Source organism: Silurus meridionalis, chromosome 7 (genome assembly GCF_014805685.1).
Source record: "Silurus meridionalis isolate SWU-2019-XX chromosome 7, ASM1480568v1, whole genome shotgun sequence".
In the NCBI taxonomy this organism is placed as follows: domain Eukaryota; kingdom Metazoa; phylum Chordata; class Actinopteri; order Siluriformes; family Siluridae; genus Silurus; species Silurus meridionalis.
Window position 1 is genome coordinate 23,147,724 of NC_060890.1, and position 16,653 is coordinate 23,164,376.

Below are 16,653 nucleotides of genomic sequence, written 5' to 3' on the forward strand. Positions count from 1 at the left end.
TAACACAAATCGTGTTACTTATATATGTGTGTACCTCATGCCCTGTCTTTGTGTTGCTTCAACGTTTCATCCAATGCTTTCTCTGTCACTTGGATGCCTCTTCTCCTGTCTCTTGTATCCTGTCATATTTAATAAATAAAATGCAAATATATTTACAAAAGAATTGTTTGCATAATTATTACTCACAAAACCTCCTGAATCTGATGTTAGTCTTTATTAGGAAATATATATATATATATATTTACACATTGTAACATTTATTTTAATAACAAACACACACATACATACACACACACACACACACACACACACATATATATATGCATAAAACAATGTTAAACATTTTTTTATATTATTTTAAATTTTTTACTACATCAATTTCCTAGCATGCTAACTAATAAGCAATATGAAATTTAAAAATACCTCAAAATCAAATCATTTACATTCATCTAAATTAAATATTCTACAAATGTTTATTTTTCAAAAAATATTGGCAGCAATTTTACTATTTTTTAAGCTAAAACCTCTCACCTGCTTTGTACCATCTAACGTAAAAAGACAGCTAGTGGCTGGGGAAAAGTGGACTAGTCCATTGTCAGCCAGAGGGGTGCGTTTTATTCATAAGTTTGTGATTTTCTTTTTTCAATTTTAACAGCGTGTTTCTTTGAATGCAACAGGAATTTTAACCAAATATAAAACAATCACTGCTACTCGACAGAAATAAAAGTATATGAGGTATAAAATAACATGTTTTGGGTTATACTAATAATAATAAATATGATAAATTGGCCATCTGGGAATTTGGTACTAGAGGCAATTAAAATTAAGCCCCGCCTACTAGTAAAAAATAAATAAATACAAATAAATAAACAAAGGCGCATTGTTGGTTGCGATGTTAAATGAAAATGCTGGCCTATCAGAATTTTATGTATTAATTTTAAAGAAACATGTGCATAATAGATAAAGCAATCTGAATATTGCGACGGATGATCCGCTGTGGCGCCCCCTAATGGGAGCAGCCGAAAGAAGAAGAAAAAATATATTTGTGTATTATTATTTACAATGTCAACAAGATGGCTAGTTTTGAGGGAGCGTGCAATTGACTGCAGGAAAGTCCACCAAAGCTGTGTCGCTCTATCCGAAAATCTTAAATGGATGGGATGACAGACTGCTCTCACTATTCAATTACAGTAACACCAGCCAATCCTGGGCATCTGTAAACTCATGTATGTGGAAGAGGGTAGATAGCACTTGAGTGTATTACATTGCCCTCTCAGCGGTTCAAGGATCGGGGTGACTGGCGTCACGTGTCTCAGAGAAGGGACGTTTTAGGCTTCGCCTTCTCCAGTTGGTATCTGCCACATGATTGAGGACAAGCTGGTAAGTGGGAATTTTACATTTTATACCATATCATATTTGGTCATTTGTTTTTTGTCACGTAACTTGCAATATTAACCACATAAAAACACATTAACCACCAAACATATGTCCATGGCATATTTGCATAATATAGATATGAATAATGAGGATAATATACTGTAAGAAAATTAAATTAGGCCTACAAATGATTATGAATAGTATCAGTGCATGTTTGGTGCAGAAGAACACACCAGTAGTGGAGCAATAGGGAATTTAGGCTAAAAGTCTTCTTTGCATCTGAGGTTACACTTACCTGATTGAAGACAAGCATCACCTACATACTAAGATCTAAAGAACAGGCTACATGTGGATTATTTGTAATTTAGGAAACAAAAATGTACATCTTGACACTGTTAACAGGATCATCGCTTTTACAGTCATTTCTGGCTGACACCATGCCTGTCCTCTCTCAGATCTATTCCTGAAAATTGGCAGTCTTGCGTTCATGTAGACTGGATAGCAGATGTTTTTAGGCATCTTCTGTGAATGGTTTCTCCTCAATTGGCCATGGATTTGAGAGGACATCGGGAAATACTAAAGCCTCCAGGCCTCCACCTTGTGGTTAGTAACAGCTCTTGTCCAAGCATCGACTCAAATCGACCTGAAAGGCAAACACCAGCTCAGAGCAGACAGCTATAAATAGGCGCCATTATTTATAGAGTGAACAAGAAAGGATCTAAAAATAAGCACTTCGAAAACAGCTTCACAAACACAGTCCACCATGCCTCATTAGCTTATGATTAGTAAGCAGTGTGACATTACGCCCTTGTTCAAACAGAAGCCGGTTAGGGCAGGAGAAAATCTAGCTCATTCCAGATTAGGATAATTGATGGATCTCTTAAAGAAAACAGCAGTTGTGTTGATTTTTTTTATTATTATTGTAATGAGGTTAAAGTCATTAAATCTTATTCAATATGAACCTGCACTGGGAAGCATACCTAAAATCTGATTAGCTGTTCAGCACAGCAAAAGATATTTATATCAAAATATATTCAGCATTTTGGCATGCATTGGTTAAAATATGATTTTATTTACTATAAAATAAACATACAGTATATTGTCATACTAAGTACCCGAAGTGGCATTAGCGATATGCAGAACGTCCCATGAATCTGAGCAAACTTCAGTTTGTAAAAGCTAAAAACACAAAATAGAGAAGGAACGCCAGGCCGAGGCCTATGTACTGAAAGAGATCAGTATAAAATTCAATATGTTGTTCTGTAGTTCACACCATTATCAGTTACATTGTGCTGCTGTTTGTGTTTAGAGGATGAGTAGAGTAGAGTTGTAAAGGAAATGTGACTCAATTTCTTAATTGAAGGTCAGCAAAAAAAAAAGAGTTCTGTGTGGAAAATGCAGTATAGAAATATTTGGCAACCAAAGGAGAAAATCAGGAACATTGCCCTTTTGTTTATATAAATTTGCTTTATAACTTGATAGTATATTATATTATAAATTTTTTTTTTTTTATATTTATAAAAATATTATATATATTTATATAAATATAAATAAAAAAAATAAAAAAAATAAATAAAAAAAAATATATATATATATATATATATATATATATATATATATATATATATATATATATATATATTTTTTTTTTTTTATATTTATAAAATATTATATATATTTATATAAATATAAATAAAAAAAAAAAAAATATATATATATATATATATATATATATATATATATATATATATATATATATATATTTTTTTTTTTATATATATTAAATATATTTATATATATTATATAGTGGGATTTACTTGGACAAGCAAGACCCTAGCCCTGATTTATGTTCTTCATTTTTTGTGTTTTGTTTTGTTTATTCATTTATTAATTTGTAATTGTTTCCCTCATGTTTTGATTTGCCCTTTGCCTTTCAATGGTCACTTTCTCATATTCGCAATATATTGTTGTTATTAATATGCTTGAGTGTATGCTGTGTGTGTTGACTGATCGGCTCTGTTGTTGTTTTGTTTTAGTGAGAAATGAATAAAAATATAATACAAAATATATATATTATATAATAACTATATATATTTTTTCTATAAATGATATCACTTTTTTTTTTATGGTAATTGATAATATAATAGGAAATAATGTGCATGATGTTTCCCCCTGACTAATTTATATCTCATTAAATTGTTGTACTGGTAATAGTGTTCTTATTTTATTATGATGATAGAATGTATTTATATTTAGAAATTAGCTTATAAACCATTACAATTAAAAGGCTTTTAATATCATTTAAATGTGAATAAATATATCAGTGTTCACATTCCACATTAAACACATGTATGATCAGCTGCTGCTCTCTCCCGTACTTTCTGTACTTGCCTTAACCAGCAGATAGATTTATGCGCCCGTATATGTGACGTCACTACCCGAGACTTCTGATTGGCTGGTTGGAGTTGAAAGGAGGGAGACTCGAGCCGGAGAGAAGCGAGCCGGTCTTTTTATCTTCCCCCTTTCTAACTGGCTGGTTGTGAAACAGGGGATGGGGCTAGTAGTATTTAGTTTGCTCTCATTGGCTGGATGGGAACTGGGGGCGTGGTGTTGTGTTCTATTTAAATCGTTTTGGGAGCGCAGACTGACGAATACATGAGTGTAAGCGCGTGCTCGGATCTGGCTGAGCACGTGGGAGTGTTTTTTAACATAGAAAAAAGTATATATACATATATATATATATATATATGTGTGTGTGTGTGTATATATATACACACACATATATATATTTATATAAATGTATATGAAATAATTCATGGTTTGTACGCAGATGCAGAGGACAGCAAAAAAGCGTCACATCTGGTTGGATATATCTTTTTGTTTTTGTTTTGTTTTTTCCTCATGACCACCAATGATCATCAGGTAAGAGTGAATGAAAAAAACATTTTGGGGATGTTCTTGATTTGCATATTCACTTGCTTGACTGTCATTCTCAGAGATTCTAGAGAAAACAGCTGATATTGAAGCCTTTTAAAAGTTAAAGTGGGCAAAATAATGTTGCAACCTGGATAGAGATATATTCTGCATATATCTTTTTGCATGCAAATTGGGAGGAAATGTAGGATTTTATTAGTTTGCTATTTAAAACCCAAAATGTGGGGAAGAAGATGCAATGATGAACTGTGCACAACAAGCAAAAAAATACTAGTAAAATAAATGATGCAGTTCATGTCCCCCAGTTTAGTGTAAATATCATGATTGAAGAGGCAGTGAAAAGGAGCTGTGCACTGCATGACAAAAATGTGCAGAGTGTTGCTTCTGCTCTGCACCTGTTGGAGCTCATAGGACACTTCTGACTTGGACGTTTCCAGAGCAGATACATTCCTGTGCAATCACAGCCAAAAGGAAGAAAAAAAATATTTCTATTGTTATTAGATCAAGGTTTTATGGTGACACTTGTGTAGCTATTTGGGGTGTGTGTGTGTGTGTGTGTGTGTGTGTGTGTGTGTGTGTGTGTTTTTTGTTAGAGTTATTGTTTGTTTGTTTATTTATTCAATAGACAGCTGGCAGGATAAGCCTCATGTACATGTTGATTTACTAATGCATAACATTTTCCAAGTCAAACTGTACATGATGTGCCATTTTTACACATGTATCTCAAGTGATGGATAAGAGGTTAGCAATAGGTAATCTCGAGTAATTCCTGAAAATGTAGAAGACCCCCCCCTCCCAGAAAATCAGCTTCGATTAGAAAAATAAGTAGGTCACATTTTCCACTGTGGGTCTCTGTTCCACACTATTAAAGTAAACTCTGCTCCTAGATATAAACATTGTTATATTACATTTCATTTACTCAAAAGAAACAGTCCCATCTGTCAATCTGCCTTTGTGTACATTGCCAGGTACTTGACTGTTTATCCAGTAGAATATATTGTCGCAATTCCATTTCCAAACATCACATTTCAAAGTCAGCTCGATTTTGTTTTTATCTTTCTCACAAATCATTCTGAATCACATTCAATCCAGTACAAAGCTATTTCTGATGTGCGTTTGCTGGATTGGAAACGATGAAATCAGTGCTAAAAACATGCAGAGAGTAATTTACTACACTCAGGATGATAGAGTACTAAATTGTACCCTGTGTTACCCTCTAAGATGCATCTTTTAGTATCTCTTGTATGGAAAGTGAATCTAGTGCATCTCTGATTTACACTAATCATTTTATACAAAGGTACACAACATGCACCTTTTCAAGATTAGGCAACAAGGGCAGGTTTATATAAATGAGTTTATCTTATATCTAGTCATTTTATTCTTCCCCAGATTCAATTCTATTTATACTTTTATTATCTCACAAAGTAAAGATTAAAGATGCATCATTTCTCATAGCTGGATTCTGAGGGATTGTGTTAAAAGCATGTAGCAACCCTAGGAACATAATGAGTGATGCTATAGTGCTCCTAGGCTTACCACAACACAGCTGAGAGAAGATGAGGTCCCGGTGGATGAACTCTCCAGTCCCATCTGTAACCCAGTACTGAACACTCAGTATTGCTTTCAGCTGGAGTTTGTAGAAATCTAATTGGTTTCGGATCTGCATTCATTATAATACATGTGAATAATGACTTATTAAGCCACAGTTCTAGAGTGTGTGAAAAAGCAGCTTTCAGATCAGTAAATGATAAAATGATACACGACCCGGTGCTGGTTTACACTTAACTGCTTACTCATCTAGCCTACTTAGGACTGTGAAATGATGGCGATGAACTCATCCAATCTTGGCTAGCAAAGCACAGCTCCAGCTCCACCTTGATGAGAAGCGATCTCAGGCATGATATGGACCAGCCCAAAAATGCTGCACTTGGGCCCATTTCAAAATTCTCCAAATTCTATGGAAAACCTTAACTATGGCTGCTCCTAGTTCAGGCTCTTTTGGCCCAAAATCCACTTGCCATTGCCGGAGCTGCCCCTTATTTTGCCTGAACTGAACCATATTTGGCCCGGAATAATCTACTATCTGGGCAGGCCGGCATACTCAAAATAATCTGTTTTAGAGTGTGGTCGGAAAAGTTTCCAGGACTCTGCTACTGGTTAGAGAAATTCAGCCAGTGTGTACCAGTGCACTGGTAAAGGATGTAGTCATGCAAAACATTTTCCATCGTCCCTGACTGTGTGATTAGCAAAGTATGTGAAAATGGGCATTAATAATGCACTAGTGAGCAGTAAGGCTGGTGGAGCGTGGAGCGAACAGGTTGACAAATACACTGGTGGGGCATTAATGTGCTGCAAGCGACTGCTGGAAAGCAGAATTGTGCTTCAGGGCAAGTAGAAATTCCTCTCCGTTCTGCTGCCGAGGCCATAATTGCAGCAAGACATTTATTGTTTTCTCCACAGGTGTGGAACTGTACACAACAATATTAGACAAGCAAAGTCAGCAAAATGTAATATAACACTGATGTGACATAAGCAAGAATTTTCCATGGGATCTCAAGGAAGCACTATGACCTCGAGGCCAGTGTTGAAATTGTCTTGTAGCACTGCCAAAAATGACAGAGCAAACCTTCACAACTACCTTACAATCTCTCAGCTCCAGGGAATGGAAGCTAAAGTTACTCATTGTTATTTTATTCAGAACCAAATGAAATATTTTTGGCACATTCTGCGGTTCTGAACTAACCTAAAGGATTAGTCAGAGTCCTCACTGGCTTCATAGTAGGATTTTTCTTTTGTGTATCAACATATGTTAAGATTGGTTGGTGTTCATTCCAGCAGAGATTTAACCCAGATTTGGAAATGTTGTGATATATTTAGCACATTCATTCAAATTGCTTATCTGCATTTTTTTGGTTTGTTTTTCATAGGATACTTCATTGACGAGAGCGAAGGCGCAGATGAAAGCCAAGTGATCAACGCACACTAGGCTCTGCAGACCTTCCCGTCAATCAACGGTTTAACCGGAGCAGAGTCACGCCATTTGCGTCCAGCTCTAAACAGTCCCACCATTTCCTTCTCGTGTTTGTGTCCGTGAGCGTTTCAAAACTGTTTCTCCAACGCTTTTTCCAGAAACTCAGACTGTTTTGTAAAGCAGAAACAGCACAGCCCTCCCAGACAGAGGTGATGGGAACTGTGCGGGGTAACCGCTACAGCATTGTGTCATCAGAAGAGGACGGGATGAAGTTAGCCACTATGGCAGTGCAAAACGGTTATGGGAACGGGAAGAGCAAGGTGCACACTCGGCATCAGCCCCAGAGCAGGTTCGTCAAGAAGGACGGACACTGCAATGTACAGTTCATCAACGTCAGTGAGAAGGGTCAGCGCTATTTAGCTGACATTTTTACCACTTGTGTGGACATTCGCTGGCGCTGGATGCTGGTTATCTTCTGCTTGGCATTCCTGCTCTCATGGTTATTTTTCGGATGTATCTTCTGGCTGGTGGCCATCTTTCACGGAGACCTGGAAGGCAACAGCCCGAAATGCGTTTCGAACGTGAGCAGCTTTACTGCAGCTTTTCTTTTCTCCATCGAGACACAGACCACCATTGGCTACGGCTATCGATATGTGACGGATGAGTGTCCTATTGCTGTCTTCATGGTGGTCTTTCAGAGCATTGTAGGCTGCATCATTGACGCATTCATCATCGGTGCAGTCATGGCCAAAATGGCCAAGCCGAAGAAGCGGAACGAGACGCTGGTGTTCAGCCACAATGCTACTGTGGCCATGAGGGACAACAAGCTGTGTCTAATGTGGAGGGTTGGCAACTTGCGCAAAAGCCATCTGGTAGAGGCCCATGTTCGGGCTCAGCTCCTTAGATCTCGTACCACAGTAGAGGGGGAATACATCCCTTTGGACCAAATAGACATTGACGTGGGCTTCGATAGTGGCATTGACCGTATCTTCTTGGTTTCTCCAATAACCATCGTTCATGAAATTGACGAGGACAGCCCATTTTATGACATGAGCAAACAGGAGCTCGACAGTACGGAGTTTGAGATTGTGGTCATCTTGGAAGGCATGGTGGAAGCGACAGCCATGACAACTCAGTGCCGTAGCTCATATCTGGCCAGCGAGGTCCTCTGGGGCCACCGATTCGAGCCGGTTCTGTTTGAGGAGAAAAACTACTACAAAGTGGACTATTCACGTTTTCACAAGACCTATGAGGTGCCCAGCACCCCACTGTGCAGCGCCAGGGACCTTGCAGAAAAGAAATACATTCTTTCCAATTCTAATTCCTTCTGTTACGAGAATGAGGTGGTGCTGCCGAACAAAGAGGAAAAGGAGGAAGGAGACGGGGGTGGACTGGTGCCCACAAGCACACACACTGACACCGGCTCAGACTCTGACCACAGTCAAGCCAGTGTTCCCTTAGAGTCACGGCCACTGAGACGGGAATCAGAAATATGACCGTAAAAGCCTCGTGTGAAAAGTCCAGCAGTTGCCTGTTGATCAGATGGGCACATTGAGCTGAACTGAGGTCCTGAGGGGACGCAGACTTAAGGTGACGGTACAGCTGCAAGGAGAGGTTAAGAGATGAACTAAACAAGAGTGTTTATGATGAATATATCCAGTTTATAAAGAGGCATTGCACTGAAAACAAGTGCACATAAAGGGGGTGGGTGGGTTTATCCAGTTATGCAACACTACCTTTTAGTCCATTGCTCTTTCGATGGCACACAGTGGAAAGGATGTAACTGCTATGAAAAACTTGAAAATATCAGGCATGTCTTCCTGTGCATTTGCCAGCTGTGACAGTCGAATGAATAGGCTTCAAAAAGGGTGTTATATTAACGCACGAATGATCTCAAATCACGTCGGTATGTTTTGGAGAAAACATACAATAATGTGTGCACGGTTACTTTAATTTATGGCTTGTATGACATAGCCAAGCATCTCCAGTGTAGAAAACCTTTCCAGATAGTAACCTAACAAAAGCTTAATGCCAGTACAGACAGGTGTTTATAGATTTTATAGATAAGTGCCTGTATTTATAGGGTCCTAACATGTCATATTGATATACAATCGTTTTAACGTAATATTAAACATTGGCAAATTGAATGTTTAACGTATTACTGTTTGTTCCACTTATTGTTATTCCAAAGACCTCAGTTGGGGCCATGCAGTAGGTATCCCTGAAATAGTCCTGTTGGGGACTTTTGATTAGATTTGTGTGTGACCTGTGGCCACAATACAAACAGTTTACTTGCCATTAATGTAACGACTAGTTTGCTCTGCGTGGGTCATTTGGGCTTAATTGCAGGCTTTGCAGCAGGTTTAGGAGCTGGGGGAAATGCAAGGAACATGCCTGTTTACAGTGGTAACTCCCACAGGGTCAGACCAGTGTCAAAGCCAGACACAGCAGTCATCCCATCCACTGGGGAAGAGAGGGTGAGAATGCGCTAATGAATGTTTTTCCATACATGCTGCTATGTTGCATCTTCTAATAAGGTTTGGAGAAGACTGAAATGTTCTAAAGAGTATTCTAAACAAGGCATCAGATTATTTTAAAGAGATTAGACATAGGTCTATAGGACAAAAATATTTGGATGGGGTTTTGGTTTTGTTTGTTTTTGCAGTACACATGCTTTATATTATCAGATGGTTTTTCATATTCAAAGCCAAATGTTTTTTTTTTTTTAAGGAAAATATCACAGAGATCATAGAAATCAAGAGGCTACAGGGTAGCCCCGTGACAACTCCTTATTCCCAAAACTCCAGTGTTATCTATTATATTTTAGTGCTGCATAAGTAAGTGTTTCGAAAGTTGCTAGAAATGTGTAGATTTGCATACGAGCAACTTGTCTAAATTAAAATATCTATTTTTTTACAAAAAAAAAAAAAAAGGAATGAAATGTTTATGTACAACTGCACTGTATTATGGCCTTGAGATTTGAGGTAGCTGATTTTTTTTTTTTTGTAGAATTGGATAGAAACAGCACTGTTAGAGATGTTCTTACCCCTACTACAACATTTAGGTTTGTTGAATTCAAAGGCATTTTAGACAGCATTAGCACTAGCGTCTAGCTTTACCTAACGAGCTGCAGTTGAACTCTGATGGCTCGTTTGTTACATGCTACATGGGTCACTGAAAGCTGCAGGACTGAATAATAAGACCAAGATCACGTCACTAGCACTGAGTTCAGGATTGATCATAACCTGAGATGTTTCATGTTATCACCCGGCATTGTGCTAATGAACCAGCCTTATTTACTTTGTCAGGAAGTTTTCTAGAAGAGCAAATATTCTCCAATGCTCTATAAACGGAGATAATAATATTCAGATCATAAGACAGTTGCTTTTTTTTTATGCTTTACACTTGTAAAAAAAAAAACAAGTCGACATAATTCAGTATCCACTCACGTTAGCAATGTGTTGGGTGCATTTTCTTTTATTTGTATTTTTTTTCTAAATAACTCACGCTAGGGTATTATCCAGAATCAATAGTCCAATAAATGAATACTGACCTATCAAACTGAAGAAGCCCTTCTCCATGACTGATGACCTGTGTGCAGTTTCTCCTCGGTTTGTAAATATCCCAGTACTTTTTTGCAGTCTTTTTGTTCGTTTGTTTTCTATCAGTCTTCCTTGTACTGCAAAAAACAATGGAATGTACAGATTTTTATATTATGTCTAATATTATTGTTATTATTGTTGTAATAATTATTGTACATGTTATTTTATTTCTGTTTTTCAATAAAATATGAACGAAGAATCAAATGTGTGGCTCAACTCAATTATTAAGACTAGCGTTCTAAAGTATTGACTCCCCATGACATCCTTGTAACTTCTTTTGTCTTATGTATGTATATATATATATATATATATATATATATATATATATATATATATATATATATAATTTGGAATTATCTGTGGACCATATATCCAATTGGATAGAGTTTTAAAAGCCTGAGGTCAGTGATGACTGTAATGTAATGTTAAACATTAGAATGGTTCTAGACAGTGTCTGCTTCTCATACTACCTTATCAGCCTTAAAAATAAATTAATTAATTAATAAAAGATGAAGGTTTTACCTTAAAAGCCTTTTTGTTTTAGACCAAAATGTCCCGAGATGTTAAAAAAAAACGCTTCTAACATCAACACTAGACAAATCCCATATTCATACCTATGCATTCCTCATGTACCTCATGCTTGACATAAAAGGCTGTGGCTTTGCACTCATGAGCAATGTGCTGTGTATTCCTCTGTCGTTATGTCGGGGCTGAAATATCCCAGGATGTTCGTGAAAGGAAATGGGGCTCATTTTGAGTACTATGAGCTGACTCTGGCACTAGTCGCTTCCCTCCGTGCGACAGGCTCAGGCTGTGATTCATGTTTTAGTGGAGTGATGGAAGGTTGATGGAAAAAATCCTTCTTCACAGGATAGCAAGATGGACACTAATGTCAACTTAAAGAGCCTGGACTTCTGAAACCAATGGGGGGAAAAAAGGGGAACAAAGTGGTGTCTGTGTGTACGTGTGCGAACATTCGTTCCTTTATTTGCTAATGGTCATTACAAGACCCATTAATAAGAAAGATGGACAGGAAAAGTACAAGGGGAGGATGGAGATGGGGAGAGAGGGGAAAAGGCAGATGGTTTCTCTCAGCCAATGAAAATATAAAATAAGTTCTATTTAATAGTAAATCTTTCTGATTGCTTTTACTTTAACTATTTTACTTATTCGCTAATAAATTCAATTCATTTATTGACTGTTATATTTTGCATCTATCTATCTATCTATCTATCTATCTATCTATCTATCTATCTATCTATCTATCTATCTATCTATCTATCTACTGGCATAAGTGAAATGTTTATATGTTGTAACTTTTTTGATGGTTATAAATACATTTATGATGCCTGAATTACTATTGAGATAAAAACTTTTTTAATAGGAGTGTAAACAGGATGAAATCATGTGGAATGTGATGTGGAAATATTCTTTTTGGAAGTAAGTTTATGTGACAATTAAATACCATAAACCTATTAAATGCTTGCTTGATCCATGACTCCTGGCTTGATCCTGAGCTCAGGTTACTCTCTGTTTCTCTGCATAGGTGCTTCTGACTGCAACCCTACTGAACACCTTGGTGATGAATTGGATCACTGACTGCAGCTCAGGCATTCTCACCTCACCTACATCTGTACCTGACTTTACTAACACCCTTGTGGTTGAATGAGAACCATTTTCACAACCACACTCCAACACCTAGTGGAACATCCCAACAAAATAATAGAGGTTATTATAACAGCAAATGGGTGTTATAATATATACAAATATACAAATCTTATAGGTCAGATGTCCACAAACATTTGTCCATTAAGCATTTATCACTTAATATTCATTAAGGAATGATTTTTTTTTTCTTTTTTTTTCTTCAAGATATCTCTACAGGAGGTGGTAGCTTAGTGGTTAAGGCATTGGCTTTTGGCTTTAAAGGTCATGAGGTTAAATCCCAGCAGGTTTAACAGCTACCTTTAATGGCTCATTGGATAACTAGAGGTTATTAACACCTGAACAAATAGGTTTGCAAACTCAACAGCGTTGTGGCCTAAAACAGAATAACACTAATTACAACATGGAATTATGTACAGTGCCTTTCAGTAATATTGGCATTATTGGCAAATGCAAGCAAACAATTAAAATTACCTGTTAAATATGAGTGGCATAATTATTGGCACCTTTTTAATCAAAAAACAACAGCTCCATATATTTTCTATTGACTGATGAGGTTGGAGAATACTAGAAACCTGAATACTAGAGGCTAGAAATCTAAAAAAGGGGAAGTTGGTTTAAACAAAATTTAATGTTCTAAAGTTTTTCTCAGTCTACTTAGCTCATATTTACCAAGGGTACCAATATTACTGGGGGTACTGTATATATAAAGGCCTAAAAATCAATCAAGATTTTGAGGTTACTCATTTAGGGCAACTTACCATCAAGAGCGATGATTTTCCACAGTTGTAACTATTTAAATCATGAAGGCTTGCAACATCATTTGCTGATCATCCACAAGAACAGGAACTCCATAAGGAACCAGAGTTCCAGAGAATTATATATGATGTTTATATGATGTTTGATAGAATTGTGTATGTTCTTTGTAGGTCTGTTGTAGGTTAATAGCTGCTAAAAAATTATATATTTTTAGCTTTTACTGTAACTACAAATTGTTAAAAGTATAATGGACAATTTATAAATTCATTCGAAACTATCTTTCGAAAGTTGATGAGGTATAAAAGGAATATACACTTCAATATGTGATGATACTGGAAAAATAATCAGCATGAAGTTGGAACAGCTTTGTGTCAGACCATGCAAACAGCAGCGCATCCAACCAGTGGACAGTAATAAAGTAAATGTAATTTGTTTCTGTACTTAAGTAGCTTTTTTGTGTTCATATATTTTTTATTTATTTTTTATTCTTTGTGAAATCAGTCGTACCTTTTTATTTATGGATAAAAACTTAACTGGTCACACACGCAGCAATCCAACAATCAGGTTAGAGCACACGCTCTGTTTGAAACTTGTTTTGATTGTCGTTAGTGGTATCTATTTAGCACCAACATATAGTTCAGCATCAGTTCAACAGCAAGCTGAACATTTTAAAAGGAATAAATTATGAAGAAACTCCAGACTCGAACTCGCCACAACATCTCGATTGTTATGAAGAAGTTTAAAAGGAGGTTTTATGCTCATGATAATTTTAATAGATATCAATCAGTTACTACTTAATATTATTCTATTAAATGATCAGTGTCACATTAGTGTCTTTTCACATAAACTAAGTTGAGTAAGCAAAGAGTCTTGTCCCTGGTGGTCTAGTGGTTAGGATTTGGCGCTCTCACCGCTACGGCCCGGGTTCGATCCCCGGTCAGGGAACCAACCCCAGCCATTAGGGTTGCACACTCCAGTGCACTCTTAGTGCCGATCCCAAGCCCGGATAAATGGGGAGGGTTGGGTTAGGAAGGGCATCCAGAGTAAAAACATGTGCTAAATCAAACATGTGGATCTCGACTACGGATGATCTGCTGTGGCGACCCCTAATGGGAGAAGCCAAAAGAAAGTCTTTATTAAGCAAAGAGTCTTGTGACAAAAAATGATGATAGTAACAATAAAGCTGTAATAAATCATAGTATTTATTACAGCTTTTTATTACTTTTATTACTGCATCCAATTATTCAATATTTTTACTATAGCAGCACAATGTGATGTGTTTTATTCCATATAGAAATGTTTTACAGTGGCAAACTGGTTTTCACGATGTAGCTTAATATCTGTAGTTTCAGAGAGGGGAAAAATGCATTGATCTCATTCACAGCACTGTGAATAGTGACGCTGTAAATTCAGCAGTGAGCGCATTACCGCTGATGTAATGACTGCAGAAAAGGGCAGCAGAGCACATTTGAAGGTTTACACTGTTAGTCTATACTAGTGAGTCTATGCCATTGGGCTTGACTGTGGACTAGTCATACTGCTCCATTGGTGGGAAAATACACATTCGAGCATCACCCTTTTCCGGTCACACCATTTAATATTCCATTTATTTATTGAATTATTAATTTAACACGGTGGCCCGGAAAGGCATGCCGAGGCAGTACTTCCTGCTGGAAAGGAAGAGTAGTGTACATTGTTAAGTGCCTTAGAGAGATTAGAAGTTCTACACTCACCCCACCCTTTACTATAATACTCTTTATGAGAGGCAGCCTGTGAAGCTTGTTCAAGCTTTAGAATAAAGGAAATTTGACCACAAAGCTAAATTTAACCTCTTTTTTTTTTAACGTGACTAACGGTAAAGGGTTCAGGCTCTTACATAGACCAGAGCCAAAGAAAAACTACCAAGAATTAATTTTACACAAATAAACACACTTTGCAGTCAAATTTTGTGCTTGACTGCATGAAACAGTGGCACCTTGCATGAAACTCAGCCTTCTATTTGTGGAAAAAAAATGTTGCATTAAAATATATTGGAAAAAAAAGGTCTTTGCTTCGTTCAGCGAATCATAGTGCCTGCTAATGAAAGCTGTATGGAATAGGAAAGCTTCTCAGGTGGTGTGCAGGTCCTACAACCGCAACATGCCTGTTTGATTATTCTATTTTTATACTAGAGTTCACAAGGAACCAGTTTTAGGAAACAAGTGCAAGGATAAAACACATAACGCCAGTCTCGTGTAACGGATGATTTGTCCTCAGTGACATTTCTTTTTTTTTTCTTTTTTTCAGAGCTTCAAAACGTCAGTTTCAATCTTTAAAAAATCTCTCTGACCAGCTGTGATCAGAAGCAACAGTAAACAATGCAGGCCTGAGAGGCTTCCTTCAGCTAAACAACCACAAAACAATCCATTCTCTAAACTATAATCGGAAAACACCCTTCTAAGAAGTGTGACTCTGGGAACTGCTCTGTTGCACACTTGGAGACCTGTTGTGATCTCTCGACTGTTTTGTCTGTCTGGATCAGGTGGTTTCCTGCTTCACACGGACCATGCAACCTGCAACACCGCAGCATTTCAGCTTGGGGTTCTGTAGATCATATCAGGTCACGGTTCTTGACATGATGAGACATAGTAAAGGACTTTCACATTGAACAAATTGGTCCAAAAAATGTTTTCATTCTTGATGATTCAGACCACTGTTGAATACAAACTATAAAATTTGTCATTTCTTATTCTCAGAGTACAATTCTAGGAGAAAGGCACACACTTCCTATGAGGCATGTGAAATATGTTGCCAGATTGTTGAAACAAATCCCAGAATGGCTGCAACATATACACTGTAAACGTGTATAATAAACTTCAGCCTGAAACACAGCAACCATGGTTATACTAAACTTTCTTTTTAATTCTGGTTCTAATGTATTACTGATTAATTCTATTTAAAAAGCTGTCTGCAATTTCAAATATACAGTAAATGATAATGGTCAGGGGGTCATAGTTATTTCCTAACAACAAAAGAGCTTGTTATCATTCATCATTTTTAATTGAATCAATGTCAATTTATTGTTATATTATTGTCAATATTAGACCTCAATATACAAGGTGGTATCAAAACGTTTCAAGACTAACTGGACTAGATGACATGACATGGCTCATCCCTCAAAAAATGTCCAAACCATTCAGCAACTTGTGTCGTCTGAGAACTATCCACATGATCTCACTTCCACATGACATGGACAGCAAGTTTGAACAAAAAGCAAACATGAAATTCTTCATGAAACTGCGTGAGACATTTGACATAGCGATGCTGCAATGAGACGCTCGAAGTGTTTTGAGTGCACGCATGCTT

General features: G+C 37.0%; 1 protein-coding gene across 1 annotated transcript; it reads left to right on the forward strand.

The window, feature by feature from the left end:
- The first annotated feature begins 4,038 nt into the window (after nucleotides 1-4,038).
- On the forward strand, nucleotides 4,039-10,482 carry kcnj2a (potassium inwardly rectifying channel subfamily J member 2a). Its single transcript, XM_046854630.1, has 2 exons — nucleotides 4,039-4,299; nucleotides 7,239-10,482. The coding sequence occupies exon 2, from the start codon at nucleotides 7,495-7,497 to the stop codon at nucleotides 8,776-8,778; it is 1,284 nt and encodes a 427-aa protein (XP_046710586.1). The 5' UTR covers nucleotides 4,039-4,299; nucleotides 7,239-7,494; the 3' UTR covers nucleotides 8,779-10,482.
- The last annotated feature ends 6,171 nt before the right edge of the window (nucleotides 10,483-16,653 follow it).